This window comes from Corvus moneduloides, chromosome 10, assembly GCF_009650955.1.
Source record: "Corvus moneduloides isolate bCorMon1 chromosome 10, bCorMon1.pri, whole genome shotgun sequence".
In the NCBI taxonomy this organism is placed as follows: Eukaryota; Metazoa; Chordata; class Aves; order Passeriformes; family Corvidae; genus Corvus; species Corvus moneduloides.
In genome coordinates, this window is record NC_045485.1 from 10,939,934 (window position 1) to 10,958,623 (window position 18,690).

Below are 18,690 nucleotides of genomic sequence, written 5' to 3' on the forward strand. Positions count from 1 at the left end.
AACAACTTATTTTCCCACTGGAACAGTTACACAAAGGCTAGATATCAAATCTGAAAGCTCCTCAAAATTTCCAAGTCAATGAAAGCCAGATTCTAGAGGGAGACAACATGGGTAAAAAAAAGTATCAATACACATGATATTTTAATACAAAATATTAGCTTTTTTCTTTTTTTTTTTACACAAGTCAGTTTTTTTAAAATATAGAACCTTAAAAAAGAACAAATTGCTATCCACACACTATAAACACTTGTTTGTGCTCAGTTTGATCAAGTTATCAGAACAATTTAAACACCAGTCCATAGTTTAAACACTGCCTTGAAGTTGGATGAAAACTATGCCGCACTGTGCGCTACCGTTATTGTATGTACAGGGTGAAGCGCCATCGGTCGGGTTTAATACGGTAATAAAAAACTGTTCAGTTATCAGGTTCTTTGTGCAAGGATTTCACATTCTACTCATGCTCATGACAGGTCTGTATTACATTTCAGTGGCACTGGTCTGAGCAAGCACAGGTAATTCTGTGAATGTTCACCGGAAGAATGTCCATTACATGTTCTGGAAGTACGAGTTCTTCAGCTGGATAAAAGAAAACTTGTTAGTTTAGGGGAAATAACTAGCCTGATTAGCCAGAATTTAACAATTTCTAAGCACTGAAAGGAATTTTGATTTCTCAAAGTTGAATAAAAGTAACTATCACATTTTCATAAAGATTAACTATGTAGCAGGTACATCTCAGGAATATTTGTAATTCCCCATTTTTTGAACCCATAGAAAGGAAAAAAATTTCCCTCAAAGTTGGAGATCTTAAAAGGTCTTGTTTTAGTAGTAAATCATCCACAAGTTGCAGGTTGTTAGCCAAGTAGATTTAGGATGATTTACTTGCATTACAGTAATTTACACAATTGAGCTTTAGGCATACAGTACAAAACTATGAACAAAAAGGTGAAGCAAACTTTTTTATTTATATTCAGGTAAAAACATTAACCTGATGAAGTAAATTATTGCAGATTTGAGAAATCAGCACATAAAACAGTTGGACAGAGCATTGCTTACAGGTGCTTTATCTGTGTCAAAAGACAAAGGCTGAACTGCTTGTTCCAAGCTAGCACTGGGGGGGGAAAGAAAAAAAGAAAAATAAAAAGGAGAAAAAACTACAAAATTAGCCAGGAACTTAGATCAAGAACAGGAAAACTGTTTACTCAAACAGGGAATGAAACAACTAATTTGTCTTTTAAAAAAACTTTACATCAATTCGAAATGCTCTGGGCCTTACCACAATACACACTGGCCAGCCCAAGCTGTTGGACTTCAACTACATGAAAGAAGTAATTCTTCCTCACCTCCAGTACGAGGCTTTTGCTGCCTGAATCACTGTGTAAACAGCTCTGGAGCGCTCTGGTAACGACTGTCGCCATTATAACCTACCACTACAGTAAAACTATGCTATAAGAAAGGTTCTACCTAGTTACAAAGGCTGAGTTATATTGACAATATATATTTGATTTCAGTAAAATTTAAATTATCTTAATCAGAGAAAGAGGCATGGAGCAGTTAAATGCCCATGCTAACCAAAACATAACAATTGTTGAATGCTGCACACAAAAAGAACCAAGTGAATTGCACATCAGACAATACATGAGGATGGGTAAAATTAGAGGCAGGTGAGGGTACACAGAACTAGTCTACTAAACTAGATTCGTCAAATACATGGTGTATTTTAATTTCTGTACTTATGTACAAAAGTTGTCTTTGGAGGAAAAACTTCAGACTTAGCTAGATGGATACACACAGCCCAGTATTAAACTGCACAGCGACATTTATTGTTCCAGCCTGGAAAAACATCCCTTTTTAAATTTCACACAGCAAAGCAAGTTAAAAACTTCACTCATCAAATAAATGATAATTTAAACAAGAACTTGCTAAAGAAACCTTGTCACAACAACTTTTAGGGCCTGATCACTTTAAGTCCATAGGGGCTTTTAATGAATATCAACCAAGTGTCTTTGTTTATAATCTGCAAGCCGTTTTTCTACAACAAGAAGGCGTAACACGTTTCCTTGACTCAGGTGATATATTTAGAAAAGAATCATGAGTTTCTCTTTTGCTGTAACAGGCAGACATTGCATTTTTCATTGTGATCAGGAAAGATGGAATGACTGCTGCCCTTCTCTTGCAGCTATCAAGAGTTTTTCACGCATTATCTCAATAGTTGAATAGTCCGGCAATTTGAGATAGTTCACACAAGTCATTACTGAGGGTAAGAAATCATCGGGATTCTCTGTGGACTCAAATGTCTTCCGTACAATCGTCAAGGGAGGATTCAAACTTCGGAAACCTATTAATGAGAAAAGACATTCAGAATGGCTGCTCCTCAGGTTGCTCCTCCTGAACACCCACAGCTGACTGCAGACATCCTCCAGTGACAGAAGAACACATCGCACAACTGATTTCCCCTCAACCTTTAAAAGTTTAGAATATGGCTTTATAAAGCTGCACAGTGAGCTAAAAAATACCTAAAATCCTGCCTGCAGATTAATTTTCCAAGATGAATTTAAAATAAAGGAATAAGCTGGATTAATCTACTTTTAATTGTGTTCTGCATGTGTATAAATTCTATCCCAATAATAATATTTTTAAGAGTTTTTTGGTTTCACACATATTTTTGAAGATTCTCAGGAATTATCTGTGACTGTAGTACCATATTTTTCTAATCTTTTCTTTTTCTTATCTTATCCAGCTAAGATTTTTATACTCCTAACACTCAATTGTGTCTGCACTGTCTCTCCATAAAAGAGCTCCCAAAAATACTTAGAAAAAGAATGATCCAGTCTTTCCCCCAGATCCCAAAGAATGTAAATAGCAGAACAGATGCATGAATTCTGTTTTGACTTGCAAAGCACTCATCTGAGAATACAGTAAAATGTGTGTTCTACACTGGTCCCTAGCAAAGACAGCAAATTTCTCTTTACCCACACTGCCTCTTACCTAAATGCTGAAATTCAAAAGGGGGAGAAATTAAGTAAGATTAATCCTACGCTAAGTATTGGCTCCTTTCTAGAAAGGAGACTGTTGTTTTCAGGTTACAATGCATAAGTCTGTCATCATAACTTAATGCCCCTCTAGGAGCTTTATTTAAATTTTGAACTCTCTCTTGCCCTCTGACAGACTTTCTGGCAACAATTTAAACCTGGAGAGTCAACTGAAGGAAGTGTCGTGAGATTAACACAAAGGTTGTAAGAATTATACCTGAAGCCTGCCCAGCCACTTCTGAAATTAAGAATGTGAGACTATATGAATCTCTCAAACACATAAGTGTTAAGGAATTTTTTCCTATACTGAAGTAACCATCTTATTCTGAAATATATCACTAACAGTGATTTAATGCACAGCAATATGTAATAAGGAAAACCTACCTCCTACAGGCAGTCTGGGGCTGCCTGTCACAAACTGAAGAAACAGTCTTTGCTGCTCACTATCGAAACTACTGAGAATTTCAAAGAGATACTTCACTGCTCGACTGAGAAGGGAAAAGAACCAAGAGAATATTATTTTGTTTATAGTTAAAATAATTCCATCAGATTCATATTCAGTGCAGTATGAATATTTTCAAATAAATATCCTATAATTCCTTTAGCTTGAATAGCAGTGTATGAAGATTATTTAAAAATATGTATTTTCTACTGTTTTGGTTTTCTGTTTATTTAAAAAGGTAACATATTACCTGTCATGTGTATAACCGTGATCAGGCCTGCAACATTCCATTAAAGTCTTCGCATCCCAAGTGTCTGTCTTGCTGCCACACAAGAGCTGCTCCAACTGTAAAATTAAACAACAGGGAGTAAGTGTTCCTCTTTGCATTGCAAAGCACCAGGAACACCAGAGTACCACAAAGGCTGGGCTACCACATTCCAGAGTGTTCTTTAATGCTTGTTCTTAAAGTGTCAAAGGTCCGAGTTCATAAAGGTAAACAAAGCCCTCAAAGTACAGTCTTCAAAGAGACTTCCTCAAAGAAGAATAAAACATTCTCTCTTCTAGTCCAGAAAACCATAATTGTGACTCAATTCAGTCCACTTAAGAGTGTGAGCATTTTACAAGGAAATTGATATTATGGTGGTGGTGACAATAAAGAAGATCATCTATCCTTATTCTTTTCCCCTTCATCTGAATCTCTTCTTACTGCCTGAAGCTTTGCTGAACAGCTGACTACTTGTTTTATTAACAGAAGATCCAGGTAGCATCCACATCTATCTATAACTATTCAGAGGTACTGCAATACAAGGAACTAGAGACCAACACAGAGAAATAAAGTATGATACATAAATTAAAGCGCTTCTCAGAAAAGATGGTTACACACAATTTTAAAGAAAATTGAGCGGTTCATAATAAAAGCATTAAATAAATGACTACTGAACAGAAAAATCTTTATCAGTTAAGTGTGCAATTTCAGGAACACTCAAGTTTTACTAACATGCTTCAGAAATGCAATGTCATCAGACTGCCACAAATGCCCTGCACCCAGGTTAAGACTACCCATACATGCAGGTAAAGGTTATAAAAGCAGCAGCAAAAACACTTTCACCAACCTCCTCAGGATAGAAGTACTGAAGATGACTAAGGGGGAAGACCGACTCAAATCCATCTCTGAAGGAGTCAAACTGTCTGGCAACACCTTCATTTAGTGCCCAGAATATAACTAACTGCAGGGAAAGGGAAAAAAAAATAAAATTTAAAAAAAGTCATTTGAACAAAGGAAGCATGCAGGGATGACTCCTGTACAAAAGAGTACAAGTACAGAAGCCAAACTCCAGCAGTCCAGCCATACGCTCATTGGAGCTACCACAGGGTGCACATTGATTCATGGAGCTGCTCTACAGCATTGCCTCATTCTGCCTTAATTCATAATTTAGATTACCCTTAACATGAACATCATGCAGAATTTAAACAACTTATTTGCCTTTGTTTTCAACAAAACAAATAAACAGATCTCAGAATAGCTGGTTAAACTGAACCTATTTAACAAAAGAACATAAAGTTAATCTGAACATTTGTTGTTTTTAGAAGCCTAACATAGGTGTTCTCTCTCTACACCATTTCAAAATGCAGCAACTGAAGCAGAAATCCATAGGGCATCATTGGCAGTATTATCTTAATCTCTCCTGTGGAAATATATGGGTCCCTATTCTAATATTAAGTTTTTAAAAAGTAACTTTAGCCCATTTGTTATATTAGGCAGCTTAATATTGCAAGAATACATAGGAACAATAACTTCATTTCAAGTTACTGGAATATGATTAAGAATCGTGATGCAAAAGACAGTAAGACACTAATCTAGGCTTTTTGAGTGTAATTCTTCTGTTTTGTTTTGGTTTTGTATCTGTAGTTACCTCATCAGCATTAAATTAGCTTCTAAAGTGGACAGCACATACTGAAACAACAATCAGTGGTGGGGGGAGGAAGGGCATATGACACAAATGAGACCAGAGTTCCTTTAAATAAATCTCCTGCAGCCAGTATTTCTCCACTAAATTAAGATATTTTACATGGCAGATTGCAGGCCAAGTTCAGATTCTTTTGTCAGTCAGTGCTATTGATGATTACACTTGCCTTGGATATCCTCAACTCCAGCAGGAAACGAGGGCTGGTTATAAAAGCTGTGTTGTCAAAACAGAACTACAAGTTTTAAAATGTGTTTAAAGCTCTGGTCTCTGGTGCTGGTTAAAGTCATCTATGGACACATCTGAATAGGATTAAAAAGTTCATAGGTCCTGCTGGAGTCCTGAAGCAAGAATTTAACCCCATCCCAATAACTGAAGAGTTACTGGTTCCAGAAAGCTCTCAGATATGAAAGCTCATTAGGATCTGCTGATAAGTTTTCCTACAGAAGAGTCAGGCATTGAATTTCAGGCAAGATACATTCCACAACTTTCATACACCGGGTTTTTATACTGAAGAGGAAGGTAGTAAACACCAGCAGCACAAAAAACTCTTCTACGACATAGAATATTCTATGGCTATTCTAACAGCAGAGTTGCTTACCTACGATTGTGATTACTTTTTATGATCATGAACATGTGGTATAGTTAAGCTACACTGTATTCTTGCAGATTCAAAGAGAAGATCAAATTGCTAGACAAAATTCTACTACTGAAACTTTTTGTTCACAAATTTAGAACAAGCAAGGTGGCCCCATTATAGTACAGGGGAGAAGAGGGGAAAAAAAAGACAAAAAAATAGACAGAATAAAATCTTTCACTATATTAGTAATTGAAGCAGTTCTACCTTCTGATAAAGGCAGCTCCTGTGGGAACTGTCCTTCGGGGAAAAAAAAGGAGATAGAGGGAAGAATGACATGAAGGCAGGAGAGGCATGAAAAGCAACAGTAGGATATTCCAGCTTTATAAACTACTTTTCATGTTAATCCTCATGTAAGATTTTAATGAAAATGGTATGTTCAAGAGCAGGGCAGCTGACCCACAGGGAGCTGTACAGGCCAGCTGATCAATATATTGTTTCTAAAATGCAATTCATCATACTTGTGATGGAGAGCACACTAATTTTCCCTCTGAAATCTTTTCTATTTCTTTCACATCAAGTCTCATATAGTATCACATTCTTCCCATCTTTCCCCATCTCTTTTCCAAACTGTTATAAACCGATTCCCTTTATCCCTTTCTTAGACAGAAACAGCATCCTACCTTTGTTCAGCAGTATCAACCTTCTGTTTTTCTATGCCTTATGTCCCTTTTGATATAGGAATCAATACACAGGTGGACTGTCAATTTATTCTGACATTGTTTTGTTATCTTTTCCTTACCCATTCTCTCTAGGGTTTGGGGTTTTTTTACACGTGTTTGGGGTTCTTTGGTTGACTGGTTCAGTTTTCCTTGGGGTTTTTGTTGGTTTGGTTTTGGTTTTTTGGACAAAAAAAACTACTGCTCTAATTTTGACTCACAACTGCTGATGTTTTTTTAAGTCTGAGCCCAAAGAAGTTACACTACTATTACAGCAGTTCAAAGGCCACTGAGTAGCAGATGCTAGATCACTATTGCTAAAGAATTTGCTAAATCACTACTCATAAAAAAAATCATCATAATAACCAGATGTGGAAACTTGTTAAAGTATTCTGAAATTCCACTGCTCAAATGAATCCACTTACAACACTTTTTCTCCAAAAAGCCAAACTTCTCACAAACCACACTTTTTTATACTACACAATTTTCAAGTCAGGTGCAATTAGATTCTAACAGTTTTAGTGTAGTAATAATAACCTAGTACAGAAGAGAAGTGATAAGTAGGAAAATTATTGTTGTGCCTATCTCATGAGAATGAGCTGAAATATATATGGAAACAAACTACCTGGGAGGAAGGACAAAGAATTTGAGTGATAGGTTTGCTTTTACATACTCTGAGATACTCCTCTAAATTGTGGATAGTGACCGGTGTATCTTTTCCCCCTTTTTTCAGCTCTATATTGGGAAACCCAGGAAGTGTGAAGTCCAGCCCTAGATCTTCCACTGAGCAGCCATTCATAGTCAGAGCCTCCAATGCATACTGTAGACTTTCTTTGGTCTAAAAAATTGGAAGTGAAAAACAATGAGAACAGTTAATTCAAATAAACTTATCCAAAAGTTATGACTTCTAAAGCAGCTTTGACTAAGCAGACATTTCTGTAAGAGTACTACCGTTAAAACTGTTGTTAAAAACATTAAAACTCCTTGCTTTCCTTCTGTAGTTTTCATACATAACAGGAAACCAAGACAAACAGATAAACAAGCTTAATGGATAACCTGGAAAGATCACAGGAGTACACTTTTTTCTAGCAGTTTTGGAATTCTGTAATATCCCAGAAGACAAACTATCTAGAAAATACTACTGGCAAGAAAAGGAAATGTGAAATATGCTATGGCTCAGAGGCTGGTTTTTCCTTAGGACAGTTAATAGCATTCATATTTGGCATGCATATTTACATTTTTCAGCTTTCATCCACCAGGTTTCAGGTTTTTCAAACTCTTGGGAAATTAAAAGCAGTGACCAAGGAGAGTGAGTGAGACAGTAAGGTAAAGAGGAACAGCGACCCACAAGCTTGCAATAATTTCACTAGTAACAAAGCAGATGTATTAAGAGTATAAATTAAGTTATTACTTCCTACCATCTATTAACATTGGATGCTAGAAAAAAGCATGTGCGCCGAAGAACTTTTATCACTACTGCCAAAAGGAACTGTGGTATTTTCAGCTAAGACCAGATATCCTTGAAAAATTAATGTTATGTCTGAATGAACCTGAATGCTCATGCATGGTGACAGTTTGCATTAGTTCTGCATACAGCTCTTCAGTGAAGAGGGGAAAAAAACCCCCCTACATAAACAGCACTTCTATGAAAATCTGAAAATTTGACTAACCAACTAGTAAAAAATCCAAACCTTTTGAGTATTCAAGAAGCAAGGACAGATTTTTTTTTTCCTCTGATATTTAAGTTGGTTAATATTTTTAAAGTGAACCAAAACAAGTTAGGCCAACATCTGGCAGTTTTAGACATTTCTAGACTGTGTTTAATCACACAGAAGAATCCCATAATGACTTTCTCATGCTAGACTTTACAAAAAGACTGTTTTAAAATTACTAGTCACTGATCTATAAACATTAAAACTACTTTGTATGAGAACAAAGTAATTATCGATATTACAATCAGTATTAAGCCCTACGATACATTCTGAATTACTGCTACTTCATAAAATCCAAACGTGTAAAGATGCACTCTTCCATTCTTAGGGTTACTTTCCCACCTGAGTTTTATCCTGTTCAAGTCTTTTCTTTTGTCTTACAATATCTTCAAGGTGATATATTGATTTGGCTACTACTGGATCAATACTGAACAAGTCATGCGAAGTCAAGGAAGTTTCCTGTCGTAGCATCCATTTATAAAAAGGAAGTCCAAGAGGAAGGTCCACCTGGAAACCAAAGCATTGAACTGTTTAGTATTAACTGTCTTCCAAAAGTCATCTCTTGACCAGATCTACAATACTCTCGTACTACTGGCACACACCAGAACACCATGTCTGAGTGGTTTTGCCTCAGAAATTTACAGTCAAGAAAACCCAAGTGACTGCCTAGTGCATATACATTAAAGCAATCAGCAAGCTACCAAGTAGAGTTAAAATGAGCCCAAAACATTCTTGAAAGAAGACTGGAGAGAGATTGCAACACATAGCAGATAATGGCTTTTCCTTTCTACAATAAGGTCTCAAAAGCCACTGTAAAGATCTTCAACCCTTTCCCCCCACGAAAATTAAGCTGCATGCCTGTTCTCTTCCCTGCCTTCCCCCAGACTGCCCTTACTTCTAGAGATGAAAGTAATACCATTTAACTTTTATGCTTTTATCCCTCAACAGAGCTAGTGCTTTTATTTGACCCCTTCAGAAAAGATTCTCTATTTTATTCTCACCAGTCTGAAGTCCATGATTGCCTTGGCCATTAGTTTTCCCAGAAAGCGGAACTTCATTTTAACTTTTGCAATGTGAGCTGGCTTGGCTGTTCTACCAAAAGGAAGTGCAAAAAGGCCTTGAAGGTTATGAATGTACTTGGTACCTTCCTGGCTTCCTGTTGAGGAAGAAAGAAAGAAAAAGGAAGAGTTCAGTACTTACACTGCTAGTTTCTTTCAAGATGCAAGTGGCATTCAGATAATCTTAACCTAAATTTCTTACAGAAAAAAAACCACCAACCATATCAAACACACACAGAAACCCAACAAAACCCATGAAGATAATCACACACTATCAGCAGGCACATTATCTGACCACAAACTGAGGTGCTCTTTACGTAATTGAAGTCAACTTAGAATCAATTCCATATTAATCAATATTTATAGATTAGGTAGTAGAGTAATTACCTTTTGGATTGGCTAAAGTCACTTCTTCTCCCCTCCAAAGGCCTAAGTCTGCTCTCTGTAGTTCCTGAGATACAAGTGCATAGAACTCTAGTGTAGGGCCTAGGCCTGTGCCAACCTTCAGAGGACAGAGGGTGAGGGGAGAGGAGAGGGAATGAGATAAATAAGTAAATAAGTGAGTCCATTAGGTCAGTTTGAATATAAAAATCTCTGCTTAGTCTGAGAAATATAATACATTATTTCCTATAAAGAAGACTGCCCTGCAAAAAGCATCTAGAGAACCTAACTACAGGAACATTTACAACATGACAGAGGCAGCCTGGAAAGACCATATATCAGAGGAAATAACAGTGGAGTAAAAGTATTAACCACCTAATGATCATATTATAGAGGAAACACACACAGCTGTTTGCTTAAGAGTTAGAAAAAAAATGTGCTCTGCTGACTAAGATTGATTATGAAATTTAGATCAGAAAGAGCATCTCCTAGCAACTAAAAATCACGACCAAGCAGATTAGGGATAATGAAAGGATAAAATTCTTTAGCACCAGCAATGTGAAAGACACAGTCTGACCAAGCCATTTTATGAAAGTTGTAGCTGTTTGGTATTAATCTTCAGTAAAAAGGGGTTAAATTAGACTGCATTGATATTACTTACTTCATTCTCATACTGGATTTCCAACATGGCTCTTGAACTGCCTAGATCCTGCATCACAGATTCTGCCTGTTTCAACAGCTCATCTCTGTTCACAGTGCGCTACACATTAGAGAAGTTTTAAGTAGTGAAATTATGGCTTTAAGTCCCAGCTCCCAAGGCAGTTACAACAGGAAAAAAATCAGTTATGAATGTTTTTCCACCCCATGCCAATAGTTCCACAGTTCAACAATTTTTAAGTTTATACTTTGACATTACAGTTCTTGCTTCTATATGAAAACTATTTAGAATGAACGTAATCCATATAAAATGAGAAAAAATGCCTTACATTTATATCAGTGTAACTAACAGGTACTATTTTTGCCAAGAATATGGCAATAGGGCTATGATACAGCAAAGAAGTATTGTCATGTGATGTTGTATACCTCAAACTAATATGTAGAGAAGAAAGTAGAATAAAGATGCTGAAACACAAAAAAGCCCAAAAGCACTGGGATTCCTACATGTGGGAAGCTATATTCTTTTTGAATTTGGTTCTCATGTCTCCTTGTCTTTTTTCCCCACAGGTATTCAAGATCATATAGCATATATAGCAGATCTTATTTTAAGATAATATATCTCCAGATTCAAGGCAGACATCCAAGACTCCCTCCAATTTAACACAGTCACAGCTTAGTTTTATTATGTTGTGACAGGTGATTTACCTTCCCAAAATACTAGGACAGTATTTTTGTTTATTAAGGGTCTAAATCCTGTAAATTCTTCTGAGAATCAAGCAAAACAGATCTACAAGCCAGTGTGTGGAAATATCACTAATGTTACCTAAAACTCTGCGTTCACTACTGGAGTTTAGCTTCAGGAATTACATTAGGGCCCCGCTGAGGCGCAGGCAGGCCGAGGGTGCCCCTCCTGCCCTCATGCGGCCGGCACGGAGAAGACACCGCGCCTTCTGCTGGGGGATTGCAGGAACTAAACCCACCTCCGTTCTTCGCTATACCACGGAACTCTGAAGTTTTACAGCTAAGTCTTGCTCACAATGATATTCTTAAAGACAATATAAAAATAAATAGATCCTTCATTCCATTTTAAACAAGATGTACTTACTTTTTTCCTGTCCAGTCGCGGTGCCACTCTGCTATCCTGAGAATCCGACTGATTGATTTCTGGATTAGTATCGAGTAGTCTTTGCATGGCTCGATCGCGGTCAAAGGCTGTCACATAAAACAGCATTTGGCGGGTATCAAATGGAAAGAAAAATGGGCTGCAAAGAGTATTGGATTAGTCAGTTGAGTTCCAAGCAGCATCTTTGACTATCATTTAGTTTAAAACATGATAAAAATGTAGTATGTCTGAAATTAGTGCTTTATTACCCCTCCAAAGAAGCCCTCCAGAACACACTTTACTTTTAGTTACAATGCTTAGGAGCAAGAGTCTAGAGAAATGCAATATATGAAGGAGACAAAAAATTCCAGAAACTTTTAACTCCTCTTGAAAAGTAACTCAAAATACTTGAATGCCTTGATTGTGCAAAGTTTACATCAGAAACTAAGATTCCTTGTTCACTACTGTTCTACAATTAATAAATCTAACAGATCAAAGATTTAAGCTCAAGCTCCCATATTGGGCAGCAGGAAGACATGACAACCTGCCTAGAGCAGCACCACTATTCTACCTTCCACCATTTGCAAAAAATACTTTAAATAATCTGTGAAAGACTACCAGAGAATCTTCTTTCTTTAAGTAATCACTTCCACTATTCTCAAAGGCATGTGTATGTTAACAGCGTGGTCCTCCATTGGCATTAAGTGAAAAGGCAGTTTTATTGAACAAATACTGCTACAATTCTTTAATATATGTTCGTGCTCATCATCTGTTATCTGGAATGCTTATGAAGGAAGTTAGAAATCTTATTTTTAAAATGAAGCCAAAGAGTTTCTCTAGACTACTTCCACAGTAAGTTGTCATCAGTACTACTGCAATTAACATGTTTGAAAAATCCAAAAATGTCAACTCTGATTTCTCATTCTTTCAAGTGGAAGAGCTTTACAGCTGGTACTCTGTATCAAGATACTACCAAGTACTATGTATATAGCTTTATAAAAATTATTTATATTCTTTTATCAGCAACAATAAACATATTTTCCTTTGTACCATGCTGAATATGCCAAGATAATTACAGTGATATGGTAAGAATGTCATTAAGCAGTTTAACAGGAGAAAAAACATCACCTGAATAATCAAAATGAACGTGATTTAAACTATGCAATATAGGTGTAAGCATCCATCCAAGTGTCACTATGTAACTTGGCAAGACTTCTGTGACTACATATTGCACTCTCAGGAGTCCTGTAAGGTATGATGCACTGTGATGCCCAGCCAAGATTCCTACTGAACTGCAATTACAGACAGTAGACAGCAAATCACTCATACCATGTTTTTCCAAGTTCTGTCAGCCAAGTCGGGATGTTTCCTGTCATAATTACCAAAGGGTCCTGAAGCTGCCTGTTTGCTTTTGCTGTCAGTTTACTGTTGATAAACTCTGAGGTTGGAATTATCTCCTTGCAGACTGCATTCTGTGTTTAATAAAAGCAATGTATTTCTAGTTAGAGAAATGCTGAAAGAAATAACAAGTCTTTGTTAAAAAAGATTTTTAATGCTTCTAATTTGCTTATCATGGAAAGTAAAAAACTTTTCATGCTGTTTTGTTCATCCAGCGTCTAAGACATGAAAGAAGGGCTGAGTAGATTTTTACTACTAATTTTCTTTTAAGGAATAATGGTGGTCTTTCAACTTCAGGAAGGACAAAGCATGGGAATTGTGTTCAACACACTATAGAGAAAATATGACTGACTAAGAATTTACAGCCTTCATCTTATCAGGAGTTAAGAGAAACATGTAGGGGAAGATGGTAGTATTTGCATCATTCTGTCTTCTTGAGGGGGAGCAGGTGGGGGGAAAGGTTAATGGTTCTGTCCTGAACCAAGTATCAAAGTGATTTTAAAAGTGCTCTACTCACATCATACAAGTAATACCAGTATCGACTGATAGCGTGTAAAACTCTCAAAAGAAGAATAACATCTAGTGAGGGGTCTTCAAATGTTATATTTTCAGGTGGAGTAGATATGAAGGTAAATTTCCAGAGGATTTAATACCGAAGGGCATACACCATCTAGCAGGAAAAAACAACATGTTAGCAAAACAATCCAATTGAAGTTTTCCCAAGATTTAATTATTAGGAGCCTAGGTAGTATTAGTCATGGCATTCACCTAACAACAACAGTTTAGTTAAACAACTCAGTAAATATCTTACTTTTAGTTTTAATATGCAGATTAATATACTTACTATTTCTATACTACATCTGCTTTAAAAGAAACATTATAATGTTTGTAAACATTGTGAAAGTTCTGAAAGGACTGAGAGGAAATCTAGCATATAGCAAGGTATTACACTCACCATGCCACAATTCATCATGTTTTTTAGAATTTCGAGGGGAGGTTTTTGTGGGAGCAGTTTGTGCTCTTCCTCTTTTACCACCAACACAGTCCTTATTACCATCTTCATCCTCTCGCACAGGTTTGTACCTAGAAAGTAACCGAAAGTTAAAAGTATGCTTTTAAATGCTACCTTACAGGGAAACAAAAGCACTTTTAAAGGTATTAGTTAGTTAGAACTTTACTTGAATGACAGTTAAAAGCAGAGAGACAAGAACACTGCACTGGGATATGATCCAGCCTCCGAGGCAAAGTATTTCACAGGGGAGAAAAAAATGGAGACCCTTCTGCTCCATAAACTGGAAGGAGAGAAGGCGAATGTATAAACAAAACCCCAAAATGATTGACATTAGTTAGGGTTAGGTTAAGTTTGGGGGTTTTTCGGTTGTTGTTTTGTGGGGTTTTATTTGTGTGCTTTTTTCTTTACATTTAAATGTTAAAAAGAAAGAGACTGCTGAACATTAAGATGTTCAGCATGGTCATGTGTCAATGCTTCTTGCAAAGTATGGCCAGAGAATACATTCACCTTCACAGCAATCAACTGGGAAAATCAGTATGAAGTTGACCATTACTTGCATACTGCACATTCTCTACTGTTTGTGGTTAGTTACCTAACACTAAGAATGGTTTCTAGCAGGTGTCACTTAAAATTTCCCATTTCTTGTTCACCAGCTTTACTCATGAGCTAGAAAGAACACCAGGAGCCAGCAATGAATTCTTACTAAGTTTGGAAATTCAAAGCTCCAGTTTTCAAAGGGAAAAAAAAAGAGAAAACAGAGCGATATTCCCAATTTCTTGATGCATATACATTTAGGAAACTGGAGAAGTTATTCCTGGATTTCTCTAGGCAACTTACCAAATGGTGTGTGTTTTTGTCCAAATCCCAGCTCTTCCCAATGGGTTGCTTTCATCATCTGTAGATTCCCTCTCTTCCTCAGCTTGCAAACTGTACTGCCTGACTGCTTGATATACAGTCATATTGTATGGTAGCAAGTGATCTCCAATGTAAAACTGCAATCTATGTCTCACATTCCCTGAATTTAAGAATTGAGCAGCCTGAACAAAAAAAAAAAACCAAAACCCATACAAGTTAGGAAACTTGTTGCATAGCTTTTCTTCAGGCCCCTCCCCACACTGTGCCCTCCCCTTACTCCCAGAGCAAAAGCTTACCAAAGATTCATCTATTTCTTCATCTGAACCCATCATCATCACTATCTTCATCATTCTTCTCTAACTCTTCCATAGCCTGAGACAAGAGAAAAGAAAGACATCCTCATTTGCTTTTCTTCATGAAATGTAACAATGCTTTGGTACTCTGAATGTTATAATGTCTAGAACTTTAGAAGAGTTCCAAAATGCATCAGTTAAAAACAGTAAGATTCAGAACTGCAAGAACAAATTTCAGTAACAACATCCGGCATCAAAACTGCCAAGTATAGTTTTGTACAGCCAGTATGACAGTAAAGTAGATTATACTTGTTAGTATTTTGACTGAACTGTTTACAACAGGAAGAAGTTTGTCCCAGAAACAGAAGATTCTCTATAGCTTTAGTCTCCCCTGTGAGCAAGATTTATTTATAGGTACCTTCCATTTGTCTTCAGCATAATCCTCACAGGTTTTTACAGACTCTACACTGTCAGGAGGAACTATTCCAAAAAGGAAAACACAAATGACACTATAATATATAAATACCTCTAACTACAAGGTATCTTTCAATGGCTTGTACCAAAGCCAGAGGATCAATCTTCACAGGGCCACCTTTCCACTGTTTCACATTAGCACAGTCTGGATGTCTTTGCAGTTGGCATTTTAATTGATGTGTATTGAAGAATTTTAAAGCTTGCGATCCTCTGTTAAGAGAAAAACTCAAAATAATTTGTGAAAAAAGTTGCTACACAAAGAATCTAATAACCATAATTGCATTAAAAATGCATTAAAAGAGGCTTATACATGCATTTACAATTTTACTTGTTCAGAGAATTATTTGTCAGACTATTTCTCTAAAACTAAGCTACAATGGTTTGGATAAATAGAATTAAAAGTTTTCTTTTACAAGAACACCAGAATCCAACTTGGACAAAATCTGGAAGCTACACGAATTGAGAGAAAGTCCAGCCTCAGGTCTGACTACAATATGACCTATACTGACCATCTTTGAAATCTGAAGTTGGTCAGCTGATGGCACAGGAGATTTAGAGCTGTGTTTACATGCAGTGAAACATGGATCAGAAATGGGTATGGAAAACGCAAGTACTCATTTATATGGTTTTTTTTCAATAAGGACCTGAAGAGAAATCCTGAAAGCTCCTCTGTTTTTTTCTTGCCAAGGATAGTTTATATACACGTTCCACCTCACCAAACTATCCATACTCAAAGCTAGCTGGTTTTATACAACAAGCCTCTTATTTCTTCTGCTTCTATACAGGTGCTAGTAAAAGCAAAAAAAACTTAATGCCTCAAAATCCTCACTGACATAATCCACATTAAAACCAGCAGTCAAACAATGCTACAGCAGTCTGGCTTCCTGTGTTTCATTTTCTATCAAAAAGAACAGCAACATTTTGCTTCTGTAATTAGCAGCTTTTTAATTTTGGTAGTTAGCCCACGTTTTACAAAAATAATGTGTATAAGGAAGCATTCTCACATTACAGAGCACATACTATTTGAAAGCCAGTATAGAGACACTAATTTCTTCTAATAAGAAATCAGTGTACTGCATTAATTCCCATTGATTTTAAGCTTCACAAAACACAAGTACTGAATTTTAATGTTAGGTTAATGCTGTAGTGTGAGGCTCCAAAACACCTAATATAATGGATGTTGTGTCACCATTAATGACAAAAAGATTCTCCACACTACCTTACTACCTGAGACATAGAAGACCTTTGGTATTTCTAACTTTTCTAAAGAAGAGGTTTTGAAAATTCATTTTCAATGCTCCTCCTCTCCTGCAGAGCTTTTAGCCAGCACCAGAAATACTTTCAAAACTTATACACAACCTCTACTGAAACAGACTTACTGTTATATAATATGTGAAATCTAGTGTTGATTTACTGAAGCATAGAAAAGAAATTGTAGAACAGGTCTTTAGTTACTCAGATCTGTTACTTAAAACACAACTAACAAGCTGGATTCCAAATGTATTCTGTATCATAAGACTCAGGGCAGGTCTACAGCTATTTTAAACTCTACTGACAGGCAAGACTTATCACTTAATCCACTATCATCCTAGAGAACAGAACCTATATGAATAACAAAGTTTAGCACTGTAGTACACTCTCTGCAATTTATTACTCTGCTAAAAAACATCAGTGTCTAAGCAATAAATAGATTGTTTGTTTCCAGTGTTTGTTACATGGGGACAAGGAAGACATTTGGATTTTTAAAGGATAAATTTAGAGATTGCATTTAAAGTTACTCTATCACCCCCAATTTAAGTGAGACAAGTTTCAAGATGGTAAGTAAACATTTGGTAAAATATTCCATCTTCCACTGGGAAAAAAAAAAAACCAAAAACAACTGTGTCATTGCTTTTGTGTTTAACAGGGTCAGAAGTTTCCATTACCTCCTCTTGTAATTGTATTTCTACTGGTACTTGTCCTTTTACTGTTGTTTGAAACAAGTTTTGGAAAACAAAAGCTTCCAACAAAACTGTTACCTGAGCATTAATCCTTACCTGCTCCCTGTTCCATTTCCACTAGGGAAGTCATGCACTTTAACAGGAAACTGTTCCATCTGACTGAGGCAGTTGTTCATTTTATGGACTAATGCCAACAAAGGTGCATTTTCTAATGGCTCTAATCTTCCAAGGGGCTCTTCTCCAGGAAGCTGAAATACAGTCCAGTCTTTTAGTTACCTGCTTGAATTAAACCATCCTAAACAATTTATACCATAAATTAAGAATCACTACTCTCACTGAAAGCAGCAGCAGTATCACGATGACTAAATGACAAGTTTACGAAAGACTTGTTTCAAAGAATGTACTTTTTTCTCGTGGTTTCAACTGAATAGCCCAATTTTAAGCATTCGCCTTTAACCATGAGCAATAAGCTTTTTGGAAGTTTTAGTTATCTGCCTTCCTCTCTTCCACTTCACATTTCTTTCTTTAAGTGATAATATTACTATCCAAACTCTTTCCATATCAGCTTCTTGAAAGACAGAAACAACTTCTAAGTTGTTCAAGACTCAGATAATTGGCCATCTTGGCATTTTTTCCACTGCTGTGTGGAACTATCTGTAATTACAAGGTATTCAAAAAAGTTCATGACCTATAAAGACATTGAACAATGTGAAAGTTGCAGCTATACAACTTAGATATAAACAAAACATTCTTTCTGTATTCCACCTGTAAGGTAAGGTCAACACAGAACTTCTCAGATGACTTTTTGAGAAAGAAAATTTGAGAGAAAGACAACTAAGAATGCCAAAAAAATAAACAAGAAAACTTACTGGAGAGGAAAAAAATACATGAAGAAATCTTTTTAATCTGATATCCCTGCTAACAGCATCTTTTTCACTTTTAGATGTCAAGTAAAGCAGCAGTTGTTTAACAAACCCACTATGCTGGATTTCAAATGAGGAGACGTCAGATTCTGAGACAATGCTACGGATTTCTACAAGGCACTCTGTTCCACCATCCACCTGAAAATCATGAAGA

General features: G+C 36.4%; 1 protein-coding gene across 1 annotated transcript in view; it reads right to left on the minus strand.

The window, feature by feature from the left end:
• Positions 1–943: 943 nt before the first annotated feature.
• Positions 944–18,690, minus strand: part of TRIP12 (thyroid hormone receptor interactor 12) — a 462,556-nt gene continuing 444,809 nt past the window's right edge. The window contains 21 exon segments of the mRNA XM_032118933.1: positions 944–2,335; positions 3,414–3,517; positions 3,722–3,816; positions 4,584–4,697; positions 7,405–7,569; positions 8,786–8,950; positions 9,445–9,599; positions 9,889–10,003; positions 10,544–10,642; positions 11,645–11,801; positions 12,971–13,113; positions 13,557–13,664; positions 13,666–13,709; positions 13,995–14,122; positions 14,889–15,088; positions 15,203–15,232; positions 15,234–15,254; positions 15,256–15,278; positions 15,726–15,883; positions 17,710–17,861; positions 18,483–18,674. Coding sequence (XP_031974824.1) covers positions 2,139–2,335; positions 3,414–3,517; positions 3,722–3,816; positions 4,584–4,697; positions 7,405–7,569; positions 8,786–8,950; positions 9,445–9,599; positions 9,889–10,003; positions 10,544–10,642; positions 11,645–11,801; positions 12,971–13,113; positions 13,557–13,664; positions 13,666–13,709; positions 13,995–14,122; positions 14,889–15,088; positions 15,203–15,232; positions 15,234–15,254; positions 15,256–15,278; positions 15,726–15,883; positions 17,710–17,861; positions 18,483–18,674 — 2,565 coding nt within the window. The 3' untranslated portion in view covers positions 944–2,138.